At 39.0% G+C, this 25,553-nt stretch overlaps 1 protein-coding gene across 4 annotated transcripts; it reads left to right on the forward strand.

Moving 5' to 3' along the window:
- On the forward strand, window positions 1–24,939 carry REST (RE1 silencing transcription factor). Of its 4 annotated transcripts, none has more exons than XM_036335014.1 (4): window positions 1–329; window positions 2,688–3,591; window positions 13,764–13,847; window positions 19,413–24,939. In XM_036335014.1, the coding sequence occupies exons 2-4, from the start codon at window positions 2,697–2,699 to the stop codon at window positions 21,269–21,271; spliced, it is 2,838 nt and encodes a 945-aa protein (XP_036190907.1). In that variant the 5' UTR covers window positions 1–329; window positions 2,688–2,696; the 3' UTR covers window positions 21,272–24,939. The 4 variants fall into 4 exon arrangements, with proteins under 4 accessions (XP_036190907.1, XP_036190916.1, XP_036190924.1 ...); XM_036335023.1 differs by lacking the exon at window positions 1–329 and adding an exon at window positions 833–1,137; XM_036335005.1 differs by lacking the exon at window positions 1–329 and adding an exon at window positions 1,209–1,683.
- Window positions 24,940–25,553: the final 614 nt, after the last annotated feature.

Consider the following 25,553-nt stretch of genomic DNA (forward strand, 5'->3'; position numbering starts at 1 on the left):
CGGGCGGCGGCGGCGGCGCGGGCCGGGTGCGCGGCGCAGCCTCCTGTGCTGGAATGTGCGGCTCCCGCGAGCTTGCGGCGCAGCAGCAGAGCGAGCGCCGCCGAGGCCCCGGGCCCCAGACCTCGGCGGCGGCCGGGACAGCAGGGCGAGAGCCCGCGGCCTGAGCACCGCGTAGTCCCACTCCCGGGCCTTCGCGGGCCTCGACGGCCCCAGCGCCCAACTTTTCCACCCTCCCTCTCCCCTCCCCCGAAACTCCTGCAACAAAGAAAAGTAGTCGGAGAAGGAGCGGCGACGCCAGGTCCCCAGCCCCTCCTGGCCGAGGAAGGCCGGTAAGCGCGGCGCGGGGCCGGGGGCTCGGGGCGGGTGGGGGAGGGCCGGCCGGGCGGCGGCGGCGGCGGCGGCGGCGCCCGCGGGAGGGGGAGGGCGCGGAAGGACGCGGAGCGAGGCGCTGTCCAGGGCTGATTTGCAGATACTGTGGCTCCGGCGGCGGCGGCGGCCGCGCCGGACGGGGGCGGGCGGCGGGACGGGATCGGGTTACACCGGCGCGGCCCCGGGGGGCTGGGCCGGGGGCGTCCGTGGGGAGCGGCGCGGGGACCCCCTCCCCGGTCGAGGCCGGCCTCTGCCTCCGCGCGGGCCCGGCGCCTCTCGGAGTCGGGCGCCGAGGCCGCGGCGCGGAGCTGCGTGGGGCCCGAGTCCTGAAACTTCCTCCTCGCCCTCCCGCTGCTCGCAGGTCCCGCCGCAGCCCCTCGCGGCCCGCGGCCCACGTCCCCCTCCCTTCGCGGCCTCTCCCTTTCGCCGGAAGGCGCCGTTGAGTGCGGCCGGGCGGGTTGAGTCAGCCTGGGGCCCGGGCGGTTCCGCCAATGGGGCTGGACAGCGATTTCTGCGCTCGGGCCGCTTCCCCGCCGCGGCGTCCCGCGTCCGGCCGCCTCGCCTCCCGGGGCGGCAGGCCGAGGGCGCGCGTCCCGCGGGGCGCCGTGGGGGAGTGAGCGCGCAAACTTCCGGGGGGCGGCCGGCGCGCGTGGGGGGCCCCCTCTGGCGCTCGGGGCGGGCGCCTCGGGGGGGCGCCGCGGAGCCTGTCGGCCCTGCGCGGAGGGCTCGCCCGGGAGCCGGGAGAGGTGCAGGGACGCCGGCGACGCGGTAACTTTCCTCTTCCCCGGCGCGGGTCCGAGGGCCGGAGCGGGGGCTGCTGCCCCGGGGGAGACGCTGTCTGGCCAGGCGGCGCCCCGAGTTGGCCCTCCTGGCCTTTTTTGGTGTTGGGGAGCCCAGGGAAGGCCTCAGGGTGAGGGTTGGGGCAGCTCCCGCGAACTGGTGTGTAAATGTGTGCCGCGAGCGGGGCGAGCCGAGAGGAAGCGAGAGCGCCCGAGTTTGCAAAGAGCTGCTTTGTGTTTGGTATTTTGAGAAAATGGCCGAATGCCTATTTCAGCCAGGAATGCCGCCGCCGAGGCAGGCGCCGGGGGCAGCGGCGCGTAGGAATCCGTGCAGCACGTTGGGGTTCGGAGCTTTGCTCGGACGGTCTGCCGGACACACGTTGAGATTTCTTGAGGGGTGGTCGTGAGGGTTGGGGGGACCATTAGGAAAGTCGATGTTTGGGTAAATAACCGAGGAGCCCGGACGATCAGCCTTGGGACAGCTTTTGCCCTCGGTTTGTTTTCTGTGATGGCATTTGATTCCAACTTTTTGCGGGTACGTATAACTCAACCGGTTGGCGTTCATACGCTTCGGTGAAACGGATTACTTTTTTTTTTTTTTTTTTGTATTTTGGGTTAAACTTTTTTAGTTTTCTTGCCACTTATTTTGACTTTTCTAATTTGCAAGAGAACACCTCCTTTGAGAATAGCACCTTTGGGATGGAGCCTGGTTAAGACGGTTTAAAAAGCCCTACATGTTTTCAAGAAGGTGATCTTGTAATGGCTTCCACTAGGCAAGTAGGCCAAGTCAAGCACAATGCAAGAAAGTTGCTGATTGTCGAGTTGAATTGTATGATTACTTTTAGTAGGTGGTTTGAAAGATTATTTTCAGTTTTGAGTACACCAAACTTACTTTTTCGCAGGAAAAAGGGTCCGTAATTTTTTCCCCCCTTAAACAGGTCAGATCAGCAAAAAATAAGAAACAAAGTGGTACTTTTTCACAGTAGTTTTCTCCTCTGGAGTTAGTTGAGGTAATGTGAATTCAAGTTCAGTTGACCAATTTATTACAGGCTTCTACTTTCTAGACATGTTTGTCTGGCTTTTGGATTTCTCCCTTTTCTGATTTAGACCAGTAAATGTTGGAGGATTTGGGAGGCTAGCTGTTTACTATTCACATATTGAATTTTAAAAGTAATTTAATTAACATTAAAAATGAAAGCTTCTGTTTTGTTTGTTTTTTTGCATCAGAAAAGTTAAAAGTGCTTGCCAGTGGTAGACCTACTTGGTGGACCTAATTATGTCAAAAACTTGATAAAGTTTTTCGGAGGGGGAGGGGTAATAGACTTTTTTTTTTTTTTGGTTATGCAGTAAAGAATTTGAAATTACAAAAAGATTTTAAAGGCTTCTTTTTAGTAGTTAATGAAGTTCATTGAGCTTAGAGATTATATTGGAAATGTGTTTTTTGAAAGATATGAAGAATTACGGTAGTGTTTTGGTTTTAGACCAGTAAAAATTGTGTTTAAACTGGTGCTTTTGTGTTTTGTTTTGTTTTGAATTCAGAATACAGTTATGGCCACCCAGGTAATGGGGCAGTCTTCTGGAGGAGGAGGGCTGTTCAACGGCAGTGGCAACATTGGCATGGCCTTGCCTAACGATATGTATGACTTGCATGACCTCTCCAAAGCTGAATTGGCTGCTCCTCAGCTCATCATGTTGGCAAATGTGGCCTTAACTGGGGAAGTAAATGGCAGCTGCTGTGATTACCTAGTTGGCGAAGAAAGGCAGATGGCAGAATTGATGCCTGTTGGGGATAACAACTTTTCAGATAGTGATGGAGAAGGACTTGAGGAGTCTCCTGAAATAAAAGGTGAACCCAGTGGCCTGGAAAACATGGAACTGGAAAGTTTGGAACTCAGTGTTGCAGAACCACAGCCTGTGTTCGAGGTATCAGCTGCCCCAGAAATTTACAGCTCAAATAAAGAGCTTCCTCCTGAGACACCTGGAGCAGAGGACAAATCCAAGACCTTGAAGACCAAACCCTTTCGTTGCAAGCCATGCCAATATGAAGCAGAATCTGAAGAACAGTTTGTGCATCACATCAGAGTTCATAGTGCCAAGAAGTTTTTTGTGGAAGAAAGTGCAGAGAAGCAAGCAAAAGCCAGGGAATCTGGCTCTTCCACTGCTGAAGAGGGAGATTTCTCCAAAGGCCCCATTCGCTGTGACCGCTGTGGCTACAATACCAATCGATACGATCACTATACTGCTCACTTGAAACACCATACTAGAGCTGGTGATAATGAGCGAGTCTACAAGTGCATCATTTGCACATATACCACAGTAAGCGAATATCACTGGAGAAAACACTTAAGAAACCATTTTCCAAGGAAAGTATACACATGTGGAAAATGCAACTATTTTTCAGACAGAAAAAACAATTATGTTCAACATGTTCGAACTCATACAGGTAAGAGGACCTTTGCAGTCCATAACTTCAACTCACATCTGATAGTTAATTGAGTGGGTAGTTAACAATAATGCTAAAAAAAGGGGGGGAGGGACTGGGTTCAAACCCTGATTCGATTATTTGCTGTCTTTGAACATGTTATTTATTCTCTGTGCCTCAGTTTCTCCATGGAGGTAACTATACTATAGAATTAACCCTTTGCGGTCATATTAAATTTGGACATGGGTGTCGTACTGGTCGGATTTAATTTCCATTGAAAGAGCAGTGATACATAACATGCAAGATTATGAAGGATAAACAAGATTTATTAATTCTTTTTTGGAACTACGTGTCTACTAGTAGAATCACTACAAACGTTATCACTTTCTACATCAGAGTCAGTATTCAAGGTGCCAAAATAAAACTCTTCATCGTTACTTTCAGATTCGCAGTACACTTCTTTCGGTAACTTTCTTTTTGTCATTTTGGAGTATTATTTTGAAATATCTTAACAAGCGAGAATGCCTAATTACAGTTAAACGTAATTTGTAAAGCTTTATTTGAAATTCTGCGAAGTGTCTCCAAAGCTTGTCGATTTCTTCACTCTCAAAAGGCGACGGACTCGCTGCGGTGTTTTGCATGGCGAGTGTGGAATGACCGCGTTTGTTTATATTGTTTCGTTATCTCCGATTTGTCAGGGCAATGTTTTGGTTCGTGACAAGGTCACTTAGACACTTAAGAGCTTTCAGAGAAATTATGAACTGATACATGAATGAATAGAGTTAGGATTCGTACGGTTCCTTGCTGTGGTGGCTGAGAGCAGACATACGACCGGAACGGTAAAAAAGCTTTGGTGGCTGAGAGTAGACAAACGACCGCAAAGGGCTAAAGGATCTAGTGAGGAACACAAATCAAGTACTGACTGTTATATGGAAGAATATTCAAGAGAAATCTTACCAATGTTCTTTCTAAAATACATACTTTAACAACTTGGGATAGACCATTTAGCCAGCTTAGACTACTGTTTTTGTTAGAAGATGTATTTAGTTGGCAGTGAATAAATACATCTAGATGCATACACTAGTTTCCCGAAGGAATTTAGAACTTTGATAAAAAAGAAAAAAACTAACCCTTGCATAACCACATTTAACAGAGCCTCAAACTATTTAAAACATTTGACTTGGGATATTGAGCTCCTAAATGGAACAACTTGTCCCCAAAACACAGAAATGTGAGGATTTTTTAAAGTATTGGTGGCATTGTCACTCAAATTATTTTCCTAAGAAAGCAACCACATGTGGAAAATGCAACTATTTTTCAAACAAAAAGTAATGTTCAACATATTTGAACTCATACAGGTAAGAGGACCTTTCTAATTTATAAGTAAGTGCCTTCTTTCAAAAAAATGGAACAATCTTAAAAATAGGAACAATTGCAAACATCTCAAAAGTAAAGAGAATGCTACACTGCACCAACATATACCCAACAGTTAGAAATATCTTGTCACGTTTTGCAATTCATTTTAAAAAATAACAGCTTTATTGAGATATACTCTACTACCACACAATTCATCTATTTAAAGTTACAGTTCAGTGGTTTTAATATATTCACAGTGCTGGAGAGAATTATGCTAGGTGAAATAAGCCAGTCAGAGAAAGGCAAGTACCATATCATTTCACTTAATATGTGGAATCTAATGAACAAAATAAACACAAATAGAAAACAGACACCATGGTAATTACCAGAGGGGAAGGATAGTGGGAGGGGCGGGGGGGGGGGGGAGTAGAAGAAGGTATGTGGGGATAAATGGTGGTGAAAGGAGACTTAGGGTGGTGAACATAATACATTTTACAGTTGATGTATTAAAAGAATTGTACACCTGGAACCTATATAATTTTATTAGCCAATGCTACCCCAATAAATTCAATTAAAAATGTATATTCACAGTGGTAATTCGCAGCCATTACCACTATCAATTTTAGGACATCTTCACCCAAAAAGAAACTGTCAGTAGTCACTTCCCATTTCTCCTCAGTACCTCTTAATTGTTGGCTTTTAAATTTACTTTAAAATTTTTGTAATTAGGGATCTCATTTTTTCAAATAAATGTTTGTAACTATAGGTAGTTACTTTTTAAAAACATTTTTATTGATTTCATAGAGGAAGGGAGAAGGAAACGTTAATGAGAATCATTGATCGGCTGCCTCCTGCACGCCCCCTACTGGGATTGACCCTGCAACTTGGCTTGTGCCCTGACGAGAAGTGAACCCTGACCTACTGGTTCATAGGTTGATGCTTAACCATTGAGCCACAGTGGCCAGGCTGGTAGTTATTTTAATTTACATTACATTTTCCTGGTAAGGGTTGGTACTTTTCAGGTCTGATTACTGGTCTGAACAATCTAGTACTGTACTCTTGGGTCACAAGTGAAAAGGGACTATTGGGATGCTGTTTGGTTGTAGGAGTTGTGTCTCTGTAGAACTGAATCCCACAGGTGAAAGTGAGATACTGGGGAGGTAAATTGATATTGCTTTGTGTGAGTGATAGATTTTAAACTTGGAGGTGAAATTCCATTGAAGGAAAGAAGCCTGCAGCAAGATTTCTTTTTTAAAAAAAAAATATATTTTATTGATTTTTCACAGAGAGGAAGGCAGAGCGGTTAGAGAGTTGGAAACATCGATGAGAGAGAATCATTGATTGGCTGCCTCCGGCACACCCCCTACTGGGGATGTGCCCACAACCAAGGTACATGTCCTTAGCCGGAATCGAACCTGGGACCTTTCAGTCCACAGGCCAACACTCCATCTACTGAGCCAAACCGGTTAGGGCTGCAGCAACATTTCTAAGCCCTAGCAGATGGCTTCTGCATTTAAAGTTTTAAAATCTAGTCAAGTAGCCTAGCCAGCGGCATTGCTCAGTGGTTGAGCATTGACCTATGAACCAGGAGGTCATGGTCCGATTCCCGGTCAAGGCACATGCTTGGGTTGCTAGCTCGATCTCCCCGGTGGGGGTGGGAGGGGAGGTGCAGGAGGCAGCTGATCAGTGATTCTCTCGAATCATTGATGTTTCTATCTCTCCCTCTCTGAAATCAATTAAAAAAATATTAAAAATCTAGTCAAGTAAAAGAATTTGTAGTCCTTTGGAATTTGTTGTAACCTATAAATGAATGTCTCCATGCCAAAGCATTTTATTTCAAAACTAAAGAAGTTCAAACATTACAAAAATACTATAACTGAAGTGCATGACTTTTATGTGTACACCTTGATGAAGTTTTATGAATATATATATTCATAACCACCATGCAAGTCAACAGAGACTATTACCAGCACCCCAGTGCCTTTGTCGTATTAAATTTTGGGGGTGGTGGAGGGCAGTTTCAGTTTGATAATTTCAGAACTGTTGGGTCACTGAACTGTTTAAAAGTGTCCCCCAGAGCTATAACTGTTTTCTTTTTTATTATTTTTTATTGAATTTATTGGGATGACACTGGTTAAAAAAAATTTAAAATGTTTTCAACAATAATCTAAATGGTTGATTTAACATTTTTAGAAGAAAAAAGAAAATAAAGACAGTTGAAAAGATTTCAGTTTTTGTATATTTCCAGTTTTTTGTGTAAAGAGTTATTTTAAAAACAGGAACTCTACTTTTTGCCATTTCTTAATTTTTATTGTAGTGGTTATTTTAATCTAGTCATAGTATAGGTCAGTGGTTGGCAAACTCATTAGTCAACAGAGCCAAATATCAACAGTACAACAATTGAAATTTCTTTTGAGAGCCAGATTTTTTAAACTTAAACTATATATGTAGGTACCTTAATTAGGGTACTCCTAAGGCTTGGGAAGAGCCACACTCAAGGGGCCAAAGAGTCGCATGTGGCGCAGTTTGCCGACCTCGGGAATAGGTGGCTATATTTTACGTAGTTATACCATCCATTACTTAACATTTTCTCCACATTAATTTGAGGTTGATATTTTCACAATAAGATTATATATTATATAGCTAACACTGGTTGTATGGATTTCACATTTTATTGTCAAACCGATTTGGTCTTTATGCTTTCTAAAAAGATTTTTCCATCCTATTACCTTGTGATTTTTATTTTATTTTTTTGAGAATTTTTATTTGAGCCCAAACTGATGACAATTACTGGGAAGCAAGATCTCCAATGCTTCTTACCTTTTGATTAAAAAAACCCACAATTTGGTGGTATATAAATGGAAGGATAATTTGATTATGTAAATTCTGAGAGTATCTCTGCTATTAAACCCATGGCTCTAAATATTGTATTTCTGAAAATAAATTAATCTAGTGCTGAACAGTAGAGATAAGAAATGGCAGCAGAATCACTTATTTCTCATTAGGTAGTCTAGTTTTCAGAGTAAATGAGTTTCTTCTTTTATTGAGTAATCAATGCTAGGTACTTTATTCTATTCTATGCTAATCTTAGAACAACCCATTAATGAAACAGGTTTGCCAGGCATTAGCCTTTGATTACTTACTGAGAGGAAAACTTCTGGTTTAAAAGCTTGAAGTGCTGGGCCCAAGGTCACATGCAAGAGATTTGAAATCTGAATCTCTTTATAGGTAATTAGTATGGTGGGGATGAGGATTGTTTTCATTAGTCTTAAATAAAAAGATTTTTAATTTTGTGGCTTAGATATTTAACCAGTTCACAAATTGTACTTTATTTTTTATTTTATATTGATTTTTTTAGATTGAAAGGAAGGAAGAGAGAGAGACTGAGATTGAGATTGATTTGTTTGACCCATCTTTGCATTCATTGTGCCCTGCCTGGGATCGAGCCAGCAACCTTGATATAGCTGGACAACATTCTAACCTACTGAGTTACCTGGTCAGGGTCACAAATTCTTCTTTAAAAGATGACATTTTTGCCTGTATGTGTGACTGAAAAATCACTGTTTTGTAGATTGTGCCTATAGTGTAGAATTGCACAGATAGAATCAATCTATTTTGTTATAAAGAATTTAAAAGTAAATTATTCTTTATTGATTCTTCATGTTAATCTACACTAGTATTTAATTTTATTTCATTAACTTTTAAAATAACAGCTTAATAGAATTTACATGCCATACAATTCACTATGGATAGGCCTGTTCTGGACATTTCATATATAAGGTATCCTCAAAAAATGTATACACACTGAGTAATTATAAAGACAGTGTTTATTTAAATATATTTCATTTTCAAAATTGAGCTATGAGCTGTTAAAGTGTGTATACATTTTTGGGGGGACACCCTGTATATGGAATCATTCAATATGTGGTCCTGTGGGATTACCTTTTCCCCCCTTAGCAAAATGCTTTCCAAGTTCATTCATATTGTATGTACAATACTTATTTTCCTTTAATTGCCATATAATTTTTTATGGGCACACATCATTTCTTTTTATTTATTTTTTTAAAATATATTTTATTGATTTTTTTTACAGAGAGGAAGGGAGAGGGATAGAGAGTTAAAAACATCAATGAGAGAGAAACATCGATCAGCTGCCTCCTGCACACTCCCCAGGATGTGCCCGCAACCAAGGTACATGCCCTTGACCAGAATCGAACCCGGGACCCTTGAGTCCGCAGGCTGATGCTCCATCCACTGAGCCAAAACAGTTAGGGCAAAACATTTCTTTTTACATTTAAATTATTTATTATTTATTACATATGTCTCCTTAGGTGTACAACATTTTGTTTATCCATTCATCAGTTAATGGGTGTTTGGTTTGTTTACACTTTCTGGCTATTATGAAAGATGCTATTATGAACATTTCTTGAACAAGTTTTTGTGTGGACAGAAGTTTTTTTTAACCTATCTATCTATATGGAATTGCTGTGCCGAATAGGTAACTAACCATGTTTAATCATATGAGGAACTGCCAATTATTTTCTGAAGTGGCTGCATTAATTTTACAATCCCAGTAATGTATAAGGGTTTCAATTTCTCCACATCCTAGCCAATATTTGTTAATATCTGCCACTTTGATTGTAGGCAACCAAGTGGGTATGAAGTCTTCATCTTATTTTGATTTGCATTTCCCTCGTGGCTAATGATATTGTGCATTTTTCCATTTTCTTATTGGCCATTTGTGGATATTCTGTAAAGAACTACTTTTTTTGTTAAATTAAATCTTTATTGTTCAGATTATTACAGTTGTTCCTCTTTTTCCCCCCATAGCTCCCCTCCACCTGGTTCCCACTCCACCCTCTGCCCTCCCCCTCACTGTCCTCATCCATAGGTGTACGATTTTTGTCCAGTCTCTTCCCACACCCCCACACCTCTTTCCCCCCTGAGAATAGTCAGTCCACTCCCTATCTATGCCCCTGATTCTATTATATTCACCAGTTTATTCTGTTCATCAGATTTTTTATTCACTTGATTTTTAGATTCGCTTGTTGATAGATGTGTATTTGTTGTTCATAATTTGTATCTTTACCTTTTTCTTCTTCCTCTTCTTAAAGGATACCTTTCAGCATTTCATATAATACTGGTTTAGTGGTGATGAACTCCTTTAGCTTTTTCTTATCTGTGAAACTCTTTATCTGACCTTCAATTCTGAATGATAGCTTTGCTGGGTAAAGTAATCATGGTTGTAGGTTCTTGCTATTCATCACTTTGAATATTTCTTGCCACTCCCTTCTGGCCTGCATAGTTTCTGTTGAGAAATCAGCTGACAGTCGTATGGGTACTCCCTTGTAGGTAACTGACTTTTTTTCTCTTGCTGCCTTTAAGATTGACTCTTTGTCTTTTGCTCTTGGCATTTTAATTATGATGTGTCTTGGTATGGTCCTCTTTGGATTCCATTCCTTTTGTTTTTGTTTGGGGTTCTTTGTGCTTCCTGGACTTGTAAGTCTATTTCTTTCACCAGGTAGGGGAAGTTTTCTGTCATTATTTTTTCAAGTTGGTTTTCAATATCTTGCTCTCTCTCTTCTTCTGGCACCCCCATAATTCGGATGTTGGTACGCTTGAAGTTGTCCCAGAGGCTCCTTACACTATCTTCATATTTTTGGATTCTTTTTTCTTTTTGCTTTTCCAGTTGGGTGTTTTTTGCTTCTTTGTATTTCAAATCTTTGACTTTATTCTTGCAATCCTCTAGTCTGCTGTTGGAACTCTGTATAATATTCTTTATTTCAGTCAGTGTATGCTTAATTTCTAGTTCGTCCTTGTTCATATCCTCGAGGGTCTCACTAGATTTCTTGAGGGTCTCACTAAGTTTATCGGTGGTTTCTAGAAAATTCTTGAAAAACCTTATAAGTATGGTTTTGAACTCTATATCCTGTAGTTTTCTTTCCTCCATTTCTGTCATTTCTGACCTGTTTCTTTGTCTCTGCATTTTTTGTTTCCCTGTGTTGATAGAGTGGCTTTCTGTGCTAGGAGTCCTATAGGGCCCAGTGACTCAGCCTCTCCAATTACCTGAGGTGGACACTCTTGGTGCACCCCTTTGTGGGCTTTGTGCACAGTCTTGTTGTAGTTAAGCCTTGATTGTTGTATGTATCACTGGGAGGAATTGACCTCCAGGCCAATTGGCTGTGAGAATAAGCTGTGTCTGCAGTGAGAGAACTTCTGTGCTGGAGACACCCTTCTGGGGCAAGACTTGCTTCAGTGGGGTTTTGGTGCTCACTGAGTCTGCCCCCTGAGTGTGTCCCTTATGGATCTGAGGAGTTGTAATCTGGATGGTCCCACTCTGACCACTGGGTACACTGGCTCTTGGATCTCTAAGGAGGTGCTAATTTAGCCCCTGCCTGAGGCTACCCAGCAGGAGCTATGGAGAGATCTGCAGATTCCTCTTCTTTGGGGTTTGGAGCTGCCTAGATGAGGCCCAGCTGTGAAGCAATGCAAGCTGCTGTGGGGCCTTGGGCCTTTTGGAAGTTCTGGGTCTCTCTGACCCAGCTGCAGATTGTTAGTTTATCAGATTGCAAAGGGCCAGGCCTTTCATATGCAAAAGCCTCTGTGCACAGCTTGGGTGGGGTGGGGTCTCAGGGAATCAACAGGGCGGAGCAAATAGCTATGGCTGATCCTCAGCCCTATCCTAAGAGGCCCCAAGTCTCAGTGTCCCGATAATCATTGCAAGCACCTCTGAGAGAAAGCCGCCCTCGAGTTCCAACCGATGCCAGACAGTCCAGTTTCTCCCCGTATGAGTCTGGATCCCCAGAGACTCGCCTGGAACTGGAGTTCAGAGCAGTCGGGAGCTTGAGACTCCCTCCCGATTGAAAAAGACAACTGTGTCCTCAGTTGCCAGCCCTTTCCACATGCGCCCCTGTACCTCTGCACTTCTGCACCTCCTCTGAGTCTCAGTGTGCTTTTCTCTTTCCTTCTAGTTGTAGAATTTCCACTTAGCCTTCCTGTGGTTCTGGATGATGTCCGTTTTGTCTTTTAGTTGTATTTTTGAAGTGGTTGTGCGAGGCAGCAATTTCCTGTGTTTACCTATGCCGCCATCTTGGTTTCCTCTGCAACAACTTCTTTCAAGAACTACTTTTAATATTTTAAAAACTATCTTAAAATTCTTCCAGGTAAATGTAGTCATTCTATGCTATGAGTTATTTACAGCTAATCTATAGCTACCAGCCAATTACAATTGAGCAGTTACATTTACATTTCTCACTCATCACCACATTCTTTCTTTATTCTCTTCCTTGTTTAATTTTATTAGACACATGTGTTGCTATATCTTACTATGTAGACAAAAAATAATAATTGATATTTATTGAGGGCTTTATATGTGCCAAGACACAGTGTTAAGTACACTGCATGTATTAAATTCTCACAATTCTAAAAAGTTAAGGTACTGTTACTTTTCTAGATGCAGAAACTTGCTCAAGGTTGTAATTATTATCTATGGCCAAAGACTAGATGAAACAAATTTTCAAACTTAAAAAAAGTTTGTGGTTGACAACCCACACTCAAAAACAGACACATTTCCTGTCTTTGTGTCTTAAATTCTTCAGTACTAAATCACTGGCCTCTCATCTTCAATTGCTCTGTCTATGGTTTTATGAATAAAATTTGTTTTAACACTGACATTTCATAACAGCTGTATCTACCACTGGAAATTTTTAGCTAAACACAGCAAAATCCCTGCTCAAAAGCATTCTTGCTTTAAACTAACAATTTCAAATGGTAGATTTATCCTTTTTTTTTTAAGTGTTTTTTTTTTAATTGATTTCAGAGAGGGAGGGGGGAGAGAGAGAAAAAGAGAGAGAAAAGCAGCAATGATGAGAGAATCATTGATCGGCTGCCCCCTGAGCTGGGATCGAGCCCACAACCTGGGCATATGCCCTGACTGGGAATTGAACCTTGACCTCCTGGTTCATAGGTTGACGCTCAAACACTGAGCCACACTGGCCGGGCTAGATTTATCATTTTTACAAGGATTTTTTAAAAGTTAGCTAAGCCCTAGCTGGTTTGGCTCAGTGGATAGAGCGTCAGCCTGTGGACTGAAAGGTCCTGGGTTCGATTCCTGTCAGGGGTGCATGCCCGGGTTGTGGACTCGATTCCCAGTAGTGGGCATGGAGGGGGCAGCTGATCAATGATTCTTCTCTCTCATCATTGGTGTTTCTGTCTCTCCCAATCCCTTCCTCTCTGAAATCTATAAAAAAAAATGGAAAAAAAAAAAGCCAAAACAGAAAGAAAAAAAGTTACCCAAGGCATAGCATCAAAAAATTTGGGTAGATTTTTCTTTAAGGATAATTCTAAATTTAAAAATAAAATGCTCCTTGATGCCTTATCAAGATTACTTTCTCAGTAGTTAACATTTAATATAGTCTGGCTAGGTAGCTTCAGTTGGTTACCTGGCCTGTTAGGGCACATAAAAGAATCAACCAATGAATGCATAAATAAATGGGGCAACAAATTGCCGTCTCTCTCTCTCTCTCTCTCTCTCTCTCTCTCTCTCTCTCTCTCTCTTCCTCTCTCTAAAAAATCAACAAGTTTAATGTAATAATATGTAGTATTTCTGTGAAAATTAAAAGTGCTATAGAATTCAGAAAGCCAGTGATAGTGTCAGCAAAGTTGAAATGATGTAGTTAAACCCTATATGAAATAACTTATATTTCTAATACATTTACATAAGTTGACTATGTGCCAGGAATATGAAAATAATACACAGTACTGATAATTGTATATAATATTAAATAATTATGTTTGCCTTATTTTATCATATTTAAGCACCAATTATATTTTTTCAGGAGAACGCCCATATAAATGTGAACTTTGCCCTTACTCAAGTTCTCAGAAGACTCATCTAACAAGACACATGCGTACTCATTCAGGTTGGTAAGAAATGGGAACTTTTCTATCATTTATAGTAAACTACCATTATAAGGAAGTTCTAGACCTGGAACTGGGTAATTATTTATGATTACATTTTTAAATATAATTTAGAAACTAGTTAAAAATCAGTATTCTATTACTATGGAGTTCTATTTAAAGGGGGGGATTCTTAATGAGTCCATAGGGAGAACTTTTGTAAATGTAAATGTGTACTTTTCTGGGAGGAGGGTTCTTAATTTTCATTAGCTCTTCAATAAATTCAGTGACACATAGACCAAGGCTGGTTAATGCTTTTTGAACAACTCCTACTTTCTCAGACTCCTTCAACACAGTATGACACCAAATTTCATAGTGTGTGGTTGCCAGGCTCTATGGCAGTGATGGCGAACCTTTTGAGCTCGGCGTGTCAGCATTTTGAAAAACCCTAACTTAACTCTGGTGCTGTGTCACATATAGAAATTTTTTGATATTTGCAACCATAGTAAAACAGAGACTTATATTTTTGATATTTATTTTATATATTTAAATGCCATTTAACAAAGAAAAATCAACCAAAAAAATGAGTTCACGTGTCACCTTTGACACGTGTGTCATAGGTTCGCCATCACTGCTCTAGGGATTCCTTCTGAGCTTCTCAGGTCTTGAAATTTGGATTTGTTCTATTTTGAAAGTTGATAGGGCTTCTCTGAGGACTGATATACAAAAGCCTACCTTTAAAGAATTATACATAATTTGAGATATTAACTTACTAGCCTATAATAGAATTCAGACAGTAACAAGTAGGAGATTCATGTACTACAGTGAAAGATCAGGATCACCAACCAGAATTGGACCCCAGTATCAAGCTGGCCAAGTTAAAAATATCAGTCTAGGTGGTCTTGTGATTGATAATTATTTCATTTTGGCCATGATTGACCCTTGGTGAACTCCATGTCTCCTTTCAGATTTAGAATATACGATATGTACCCCTGTGGGCAAACTGTGCTAAATACAGTCTTGTTGTTTACAAACATCTATGTAGACCAAGCACGTCAAACTCAAAGGCTAACCTGGGCCACATAAACAAGGTTTAAGTTTATGTGGGCTGCAAAAAAACAAAAGCTTCAATTTTTATAGAAACATAGGTTTTTTTCTATACAGACATACTGAATACTAAGGGCTGAAATAAATGAATAATTGTTAACAGAAATAATAGAACATTTTAATAAAAATCACTGTTTTTTTTCCTTGCACATTAACTTACCAGACACTGAATAACTGCACAAATTAATAAGCGTAATGCAAATAAACCTATTTTCTTGTTCTCCAAAAGCGAAATATTTTCTGTTGCACACACCAAACAAGTCAGTCCAATATTAATGACGTGGCAATCAGATGCTGAAATATTCGCTGCTAGTATTAGTGGAGAGAAATGGGGCACCTGCCTGTAAGGCGCATAAGGGAAACGAATGCAACACAATTACAGTAATCAGTCATTAGCAAACGTTGTAGTTCATTATTAATAATTATGTATAACAGGATATTGTAAAAATTAAGTTACGAAATTTTTATTAAAATGTATCTTATATACCGTTATATTGGCTGGGCCACAAAAATATTCATTGTGGGCTGCATGTGGCCCGTGGGCCACGAGTTTGACATGCTTGATGTAGACCTACCTCCCTTAAGTTAACGGTTACTGTAAATCTGTGTGTCCAATTGGGTAGCCACTAGCTGCATGTGGTTATTGAGCTTGTGAAATGTGGTTGATTGGAATTGAGTTGTATAAATACTAAAATTCAAACAGTATGAAGAAAATCCAAATACTCTATTTTTAAAATATTAATTACATGTTGACATAATATTGAATATATTAGGCCAAATAGTAAATCCATTTTACGTTTGTAATGTGACTACTGGAAAATTTAAAATTAAATATGTTGCTTGCATTTTTTAAAAAAAATATATGTTTTAATTGATTTCAGAGAGGAAGGGAGAGAGAGAGAAACATCAATTATGAGAGAGAATCATTGATCTTCTACCCTCTTGCAAGCCCCACACTGGGGATCAAGCTGCAACTTGGGCATGTGCCCTGACTGGGAATTGAACCATAACCTCCTGGTTCATAGGTTGTCACTCAACCACTGAGCCGTGCTGGTTGGGCTTGCTTGCATTTTATCGTTATTGAATATAGCTGTCTTATGTCAGTGATAAGACTGGTTATAGTACAGATTCTGATTTATGAAGGGGTCACATAGTATGCTTGCTAGCCTTTCTTGACCCTACATGCCTGTCATGTTAATATATACTTTGAGTGTACCTTCTAAATCTCCAAAGCTATTGAGTTGGATCACTTAACCAGAACCTGGCTATGTTACCTTTCAGTGTTTCCTGGTTTCATTTTCTGAGGGTAACTTGGATGATATCTAAAGCTTTGCTGAGTCTAGTAGACATATGTCCTGTTGGTAGATAGTATGCCCTAGCCCTTAAATAAAACATTTAAAAGCTTTACACGAGTTAATTCATTTAATTATCCTATCCTATATAACAAAACCCTAATATGCAAATTGACCAAACCACAGGACAACGGGTTGCTATGACGTGAACTGACCACCAGGGGGCAGATGCTCGATGCAGGAGCTGCCCCCTGGTGGTCAGTGTGCTCCCACAGAGGGAGCTCTGCTCAGCCAGAAGCCAGGCTCACGGCTGGAAAGCGCAGCAGACAGTTAAGGAGCGAGGGGTCCCGGACTGCAAGAGGGATGTCTGCTGGCTTAGGTCTGATCCCCCCCGTGGACATCCCCTGAGGGGTTCCAGACTGTGAGAGGGCACAGGCTGGGCCGAGAGACTCACACACAGACACACACACAGTGCACGAATTTCGTGCACTGTGCCTCTAGTGATATATAAGTTCTAGTACCATTTCACAAATGTGGAAACTAAGGCATTGAGGAAATGTGACCATTTTTCTTGTAGAATGCCCTCCTTCTGGATTTGTCCTTACTTGCTTTTTCTTGGTGTCATTTAGTTTTTTCTCTGTCCCTGTGTCTTGTATTACTTATATGCCGGAAATTAAATCTAAATGCTTGATACTTCATGATTTAAAGTCATATCTGGTTGACCTGTACTATTAGAATGACAAAGTACTTGTATCTTCATTGAAATACTTTTGTCATTGTATAAGTATTTATCTATGGTGTTTTAATAATCTTTGCCTGAACAATTTTGAGTGTGCTGTTGTTTTTGGGTTTTCTTTGCTATATGTTTTCTTTTGAATTATTATTTTTTAAAGATTTTAAAAATATATTTTTTATTGATTTTGGAGAGGGAGAGGGAAAGAGAGATAGAAACATCAATGATGAGAGAGAATCATTTATTGGCTGCCTCCTGCATGCCCTCTACTGGAGATTGAGCCCACAACCTGGGCATATGCCCTGAGTGGGAATTGAACCTTGACCTCCTGGTTCATAGGTTTATGCTCAACCACTGACCCACACTGGCCAGGCTTCCTTGCTATTCTTTTTGAACTATTCTTTAAAACAAACAAAAAACTATACCATACTTTATTTTTTTAAATATGTTTTTATTGATTTTTGAGGTTTTTCTAATACAAACAGGATTTTATGGCAATAGAAGGAAAATTGGAGCAAGTAAATTATGCTGCCATCAAATTTTAAACAGATTTCTACATCTTCCCATTCCTTGACTAATGCTTGCTATGTAAATATCCTCATTTACTAGGGTTTTTAAAATGGTGCTATTTTCCTTATAATTCTTTAATTATCACAAATGTTTGTTCAGAGGTAGGGTTTATGTGGATAGGCAGGATATAATGACTCCTCCCTTCCCCCCAGTACTAAAAATTAACCAGTTTGTTCCTACAGGTAATGCATAGAGGGTGCCTGGCTAACTGCCCATGCTAAATGTTTATATGGCTAAATAATCTAAATATTAGATTAAGTATATACCTGAAACCCATATAATTTTATTAACCATGAAGTCACTCCAGTAAATTAAAATTAAAATTTTTAGCGGGGGGGGGGGGGGGGTAGAGGGTAACGTGGGGACAAGGACACATATGTAATATCTTAATCAATAAAAAATATATTAAAAAAAATTAAAAAAATAAAATTAAAATTTTTAAAAGAAAAGAATATTTTATAGGTGAGGAAATGAGCCTTTAGAGAGTTTTCAGTACCTTGCTCAAGATCTCACAGTAAATTGCAGAATCCCATATTTGATCATCCAGATATTCTTACTCCAAAACAGTTCTTAACTATTATGCCACCTATCTTTGCCTATTCTTGTCTGTATATATAAAACAAATGCTTGTCTCCATTGAGGTGATTCACTGGAGAGAGGACAAGATACGGCCAAGCACTATGGAGTAATGTAGCATGTTGTAGAAACTTATTTACAAACTTGTTAATGAACTAACATGGAAAAGAGTTGTCCACTTAGCTACATGTCCAATCTGATGCACTTGGATATGTATTTGTTTCTGTGATCAAGTGTTTTATCATCAGACATTTTCTAATCATGTAAAGCATACCATCTACATCTACATGGTTTTACTTAATGTCTGAGTAGCTTTGCTTTATGAAAATATTAAGATGTGATATGAATTTGAGAATGTTTGAGAGATGAATTTTCATAAATGTCAATTTCCATTTTTCTACTATGCATTCCATTGGACCAGTGGGGTATGGATACCATTTGGTAATATTTACTAGTGTGTGATCTAGAGGGGTATGTATTCAGGTAGAATGTGTTACTCTTATGCCTTTAATTTGGGGGTGGGGGTTGTTCTGGTTCTGTAATGTACCTGTGATTATTACTTTGTTTGCTTATTTTACATACCATATCTATTTGTATGTCCCTTCAAATTTACCTAGTTTCTTTGGCCGTTTTTAAAAAGAAGGTGGGTAAAAATCAAGGAGAGATTTCTGACTAGGCTATATTTTTGCTTTAAAATAGCATCTTTGGCATTGGGAAAATTTGCTGAATGACGTTTGACAGCTTTTGCCTTGATGGATAAAAGGGTTAAATTTAAAGGGGGAAAAAAGGCCCTTTGCTCCCTGAGGCTAACACAGTGTTTTAAAACTTGTGTGGGAGGTCTGGGAGTATAGCTTAGAGTATAAGTTATTTCTTTAAAGTCTCAAGACTTATCTTTAAAATATCTGAATTTTATATTCCACTCCATTATACTTTTTTTAACTAAACATAAAACATTTGAAGTTATTTTCTTTGAGGGTCCTCACTCCAAAATTACCATCCAGAGCTGAACTTGGCCAGTAATTGTTGTGTATTAACAAATGTCTGCACTTTAATAGTTCTTGAGAGCCTTAACGATGATGAAATTTTTAGATGATGATGGCTGTGAGATACTTATTTCTTCGTTTAGTTTCACAATCAATGTCAAGGGATGGAGAAAAGATATACAAGTAAATATGGTAAATGTAAAGTGCATGAAATTGTCTTCAATATATAGTTTTTGTGGGTTTTTTGTTAGCATAATCCAATTCCTTATATTTTAATGATCTTGCATTCATTTTTTAATATGTCTTTGACGTCTCATTTACTTTTAGGTGAGAAGCCATTTAAATGTGATCAGTGTAGTTATGTGGCCTCCAATCAACATGAAGTAACTCGCCATGCAAGACAGGTTCACAATGGGCCTAAACCTCTTAACTGCCCACACTGTGATTATAAAACAGCAGATAGAAGTAACTTCAAAAAACACGTGGAGCTCCATGTTAATCCACGGCAATTCAATTGTCCTGTATGCGATTATGCAGCTTCCAAGAAGTGTAATCTGCAGTATCATTTCAAATCCAAGCATCCCACTTGTCCTAATAAAACAATGGATGTTTCAAAAGTGAAACTAAAGAAAACCAAAAAGCGAGAGGCTGACTTGCCTGATAACAATAATACCAATGAAAAAACAGAAACAGAGCAGACAAAAATAAAGGGGGATGTAGCTGGAAAGAAAAGTGAGAAGTCTGTAAAAGTGGAGAAAAAAGATAATGCTTCGAAAGAGAAAAAGCCTTGTAGTAATGCTTCAATCCAGGTGACTACCAGAACTCGGAAATCAGCAATGGAAACTAGAGAGATGGATGTGCATTCAAGAACCAATGCAGAAAAAAACTGTAAAACCAAGAAAAGCAAAAGGAAGATGGAAGCTGAAGCCCATTCCATACAAGATCCTATTAATGATGAGCAACCTGTGACAAAAAAGAAAAAGAAGACAGAAAGCAAACCCAAAAATAGTCAGGAAGTACCAAAGTGTGAGAAGAAAGTGGAGGACAATAAAAAGCAAAATACTTGTGTGAAAAAAAGTACAAAGAAGAAAACTCTGAAAAATAAATCAAGTAGAAAAAGCAGCAAGCCTGCTCAGAAGGAGACTGTTCAGAGAGGGCCTGCTCAGACAGAGCCGCTGCCACCCATGGAGCCTCCTCAGGTGGGGCCTGTTCAGACAGAGCCGCCTCCTCCCATAGAGCCTGCTCCGATGGAGATTGTTCAGAAGGGGCCTGTTCAGATGGAGGAGCCTCCTGCCATGGAGCCTCCTCTTACGGAGCCTCCTCCCCTTACCGAGCCTCCAATTCCCAAAAAGTCTCCTCGAAAAGATAATAAAAAGGAAAAGTCTAACATGCAGAGTGAAATGGCAAGGAAAGAGCAAGTCCTTATTGAAGTTGGCTTGGTGCCTGTTAAAGAAAGCCAACTTCTAAAGGAAAGTGCAAGTGCACAGGATTTCTTACCACCATTGCCAAAGGAAAACTTAAAAGAAGAGGAGTCAAAAGACCAAAAATTACTCACTGAATGTGAAGGAAGTAAAGAAGCCCCACTTCAAAAAGTAGAAGCAGAAGAGGCAGATAAGAGTCTAGCTGTTGTCAAGGAATCTGCCAGTATTTCATCCTCTGAACAAAACTTGAATATGCTAGAGGGTGAAACTTCAGATGGTAAACATCAGACTGACACTAGGCTTTGTGAAATGGATATGGATACAGATGAGAACAAAACAGAGAATCTCCCTGGAAAAGACTCGGCAGTTGAAGAATCAGTTTCACCACCTCTTCTTCCTCTACCAACAGAAAAACAAGAAGCAGTGTCCAAAACTGCTGTAGCATCACCTCCTGTTACCATGGCAGTAAATGAGTCTCAGGAAATGGATGAAGATGAAGGTATCCATAGTCATGATGGAAGTGACCTAAGTGACAACATGTCGGAGGGTAGTGATGATTCTGGATTAAATGGGGCCCGGCCAGTTCCACAAGAAGCTAGTAGGAAAAATGCAAAGGAAGCCTCGGCAGTCAAGGTGGCTGAGGGAGATTTTGTTTGTATCTTCTGTGATCGTTCTTTTAGAAAAGAAAAAGATTACAGCAAGCACCTCAATCGCCATTTGGTTAATGTATACTTCCTTGAAAAAGCAGCTAAAGGACAGGAGTAATTAAACTTTGGAAACGGCTTCAATTCTTAGTTTGTGAGGTCCTATTACATTTTATATTCCTTTATACTAGTAGACAACCATTTAATTTTAAAATTGCTTTAATTAGTGTCCAATGTTGATTTTTAAGTGACACTCTTTTCTACACTCTCTTTCTTACAATTCTCTCTACCTATTGTATACATTTTAGCAAATCCAAGGGAGTTAGTGTACTAAACCAGCAGACACCTAAATCTGTTAGCTTACACATTTAATTGAAACTAGAAGGCCAAGGTAGCATAGCATTTTATTGCTTTGTTTAGCTATAACTTGTCAGTTTACCCCTAATGTCTGTCTTCCTGTTTCAGTTTAGTTTATTCTTAGTTTCTTATGTAGCTCTATAAAAATTGGCATGCTTAAATAGCAAATTACTTGAAGAATTTGCCTGCTTTATATACAGTTAGCACTTTAAAATTTTTTTAGAGATGAGAAGAGACATTTAAATTGAAGAAAAATTCTCCAAGCAATGGACATTGTTTCAGTCCAGGTATTTACTCCTGAGTTTTGATCAATATTTCTTATTTGTGTATGTTAATCGTCATAAAAACAATGATTTTTGGTGTTTCTTTTCTTTCTTTTTTTTTTTTTTTGGTGCTTTAATGGCTTAAGATATTGCACATTTTTTTTTTAACCTATGCAGTTAAATTTTTTCCTAGAAATATCATTTGTGTTGAACAGTAACACTTTACACATATATATGCATGTTTATTTTGTCCTTTTTGGAGGAATGCTTTTAGTCTTGTTTGCAAAAGGGCAGTTTTTCTTTTGCTGCAGTTGTCTTTTTTGCAGAATATTAGTGTGTGCAAGTTGGTGAGCAAATGAAACATACAGGTTCAAGTCATTAATTTTGATTTTCACATCTTATATCTATAACTGTATTTCATATAAGTTATTTATTTTAAATGGATGTAGTAAATTCACAGCTCTCAGCTTGAACTTTGCAATAAATGAACCACTAGACTATATTGATGGGTTTTTCTGTCAAATACCAACCATAAGTAAAATTTATTGGCCTGTTTTAGTACACAACTACTTAAATGTACAGTGTTAAGTCATATCTTTGAGGAAAACCTTTTTTCATAGATGGTTGGTGTCCATATGGCTACTCAGCTGAGTAAACAATTTTGACATTTGGAAATTGCAAACCTGGAATTAAGAGACAGATAACACATTCAAATTATACAAAATATCAATTGTGAGATTCCAAAGCCATAACAATTATACAAAAAAACCTAGGATGAGAAGAAGGTAGTATGAGTGCTGGTAGACCAGCCACTACTTCCTATGAATACAATGAAAAAGGCTGGTGAACCTTAATTACAGTCCAGATTTAAAAATCACACTTTCTCAGGGATCTCCACAAACGAGTGGGTTTCCTGGCTGTCACTGTGACAGCCTCTTTGTACAGGTGAGGCCTCAAATGAAATGCAGCTATCTTGGTGTTCCTATACTTTGTAGGAAAAAATGTATATTCCCAAACTTACTTTGTTTTGGTAGGTTCTTTGGCCAGTCGCCAAAGAATATGAAAGAATCCAACAGGATTTTTCTTGTTTATAGTAGTTATTCATTGCAGTAAAAATAAACTATGATCCCAATAAGGAATCTTAAACAATTCTGATCTTCCATTTTCTATTCTGAAATAACCATTTCATATTTCATTTATTTTCTTCTCTCTGGTGATCTCTTTGAGGTGTAGGTTGCAGAATTTGATAGTACAACATGAAAAAAGATTAGGAAAAGCGTTGAAGTATGGGTGGAAAACTTGTTAAAAATTTAGGAGTGAAGTTTGAGTTAAAAGACATTTGAACTTTGAATTGACTGGGAGACCAAAGATTCAAAGAAGATGATACTCTCAAGACATGAGGAGTGAATTGTGTGTTAATAGTGTGTTTTGTGTGCATGAATGGAAATTTGTAAATGATGTTGAATTCTAGGTGAATTCTTGGCTCCGACAATCATTGTCAACAGAAGATCAAGCTGCAAATATTTATGTTTTAAAACTTAAATTATAAAGCTAGTTAAATATTTCTAACAACTAGTTTTGATGTTCATGGGTACATTTATGTAAATTACCTTTTACATTATGAAAAAATTCATATTAAGTACAGATTGGAGATTGGGAATCAGTTTGGGGGAGAGGCTTTTGTAGATTCTTTCATACTAAAGAAAAACATTTGACTTCTTGGGAATTGACTTATTTTCTTATCTAGTTTTAAAGACGAGAATGCTAAATAAAAATATGAAGGAAAGTAAAACTCCTTATTGTTAAATTGATCCATGAAAACATAATTAGAAATTGGGTAGGGCTTTTGAGGCCTTTCTTCCAGAAAACAAAGACTTGATTGTCAGGCCTATATTAGGTTCTGAACCTTAATGCCATGTATTTGTACTTATTAAAAATTGTTTCAGTAAAAAGCATATTAATAATATGAACTTCTGGTCTAGTTGGGAGTTCTTCCATTTGAAAAATGTGATATTTGCATGAAACTGAATCTTTGTGTTTTCTCAGTTTCCCCTCCACTGGATAGAATTTAAGCTAGACTTCCCTTTTGATAAAGAAAAAAAAGTGAACATGTTATTTGTAAATTGATGTTTAGTGACTAGAGAAAAACTTGAAATACTAGAATACATTATAAGTCTAATCCTAGGTAGTCTTATGAAAATGTATCTCTTAACTATCTTTTGAATCTATTGTTTTCAATATATTTTAAGTTATATATTTTCTCTTCAGAGCTGCTTCTTTCAGGCGCTTTTTTTTATTTTATTGAAGTGTAATTTACAAGGGGCAACATTTTTTTTTTTTTTTACAAGGTTTCTTATAACTATGGCTGGATGTTTTCACTAGTCTTCCAAGAAGGGTCATTTTATTTTTTAGAGTCACTTCTAAAGTCCTGTGGTCTTTAACTTAGGGACTATTTTTTATATGAGTGCTAATAAATATTTAAACCCAAGTAGACCTCATTACATGTCACCCTATGAATGTTGACAATGGAAGGGACTACCTTGCCTGTAGTATATCAGTACTGGACTGAAAAGCTGGGGAAGGAATATAATTTTCTTTTTTGCATAAATCAGAAAAATAGCTAGTGTGTGGAGTTTCCTTCTTGACCTCAGCAGATAAACTGAGCTGATAGTGTTAATTCAGATTCAGGAAGTTATCTGAATCCTGCTTTGTGTAGATTTGCAATCTACATGCAATATTGACTAAAAAAAATAGCTTTTCAGTTTCACATGTATACATAGGCTTTCCCCACTCTTTTCAGCATCCATTAGTTAGTTAGTTATTGAACTTTGTAAACTGGCATTGAAACATTGCAACACTGTTTTGTTGTACCAATTTTATAAACTTACAGTGCAATACGTGTTATTTTTCAGAGACAAACCAAAGGTTAATTTCTCAAGGTTCTTGCTGCCTGCTTTAGCAGCCTTTGGAGGATCTTTTATATACATTTGTAATAGATGAAAAATAAAACATTGCAAATCTTCTTTCTTTTTCTTTTTAATGTTTAAACCATGTACCAAGTTTTTGGTCCAAATCATGTAAAATAAGTTAAACTTAAATTGCATTCTATTAACCAATATGAGTGTATTTCTGTAAGCATAGTTATGTTGAAATAAAGTTTTTAAAAGCATATTATGCCTTTGTTTATTATTGGCACATCAGGTATCAAGGAATCCAGATTTATTTTGCTGAAATTGCAAATGTATTAATAATATTCTAAATTATTTTTCTCCAGACAACCCATAGTGTCTAAAAAGGTCATAGCAATCTTTATTGCTTGGGGTAACAATCTAGTGCAGTGGTTCTCAACCTTCCTAATGCCGTGACCCTTTAATACAGTTCCTCATGTTGTGGTGACCCCAAACCATAAAATTATTTTCGTTGCTACTTCATATCTGTAATTTTGTTACTGTTATAAATCGTAATGTAAATATCTGATATGCAGGATGTATTTTCATTGTTACAAATTGAACATAATTAAAGCATAGTGATTAATCACAAAAACAATATGTAATTATATATTCAATATGTGTTTTCCGATGGTCTTAGGTGACCCCTGTGAAAGGTTTGTTCGACCCCCAATGGGGTTGCGACTCACAGGTTGAGAACCGCTGATCTAGTGGGTGGTAGTTCAAAGCATATCTTCCTGTTCTTTGCTTTCTGGAAGGTGGAGGTTGGGAGAAACAATGACAGGACAATTCATAGGAGGTTTTATGTAGTAACTAGTGTCCTGGTGCACAGATT

Source organism: Myotis myotis, unplaced genomic scaffold, assembly GCF_014108235.1.
Source record: "Myotis myotis isolate mMyoMyo1 unplaced genomic scaffold, mMyoMyo1.p scaffold_m19_p_1, whole genome shotgun sequence".
NCBI lineage: Eukaryota > Metazoa > Chordata > Mammalia > Chiroptera > Vespertilionidae > Myotis > Myotis myotis.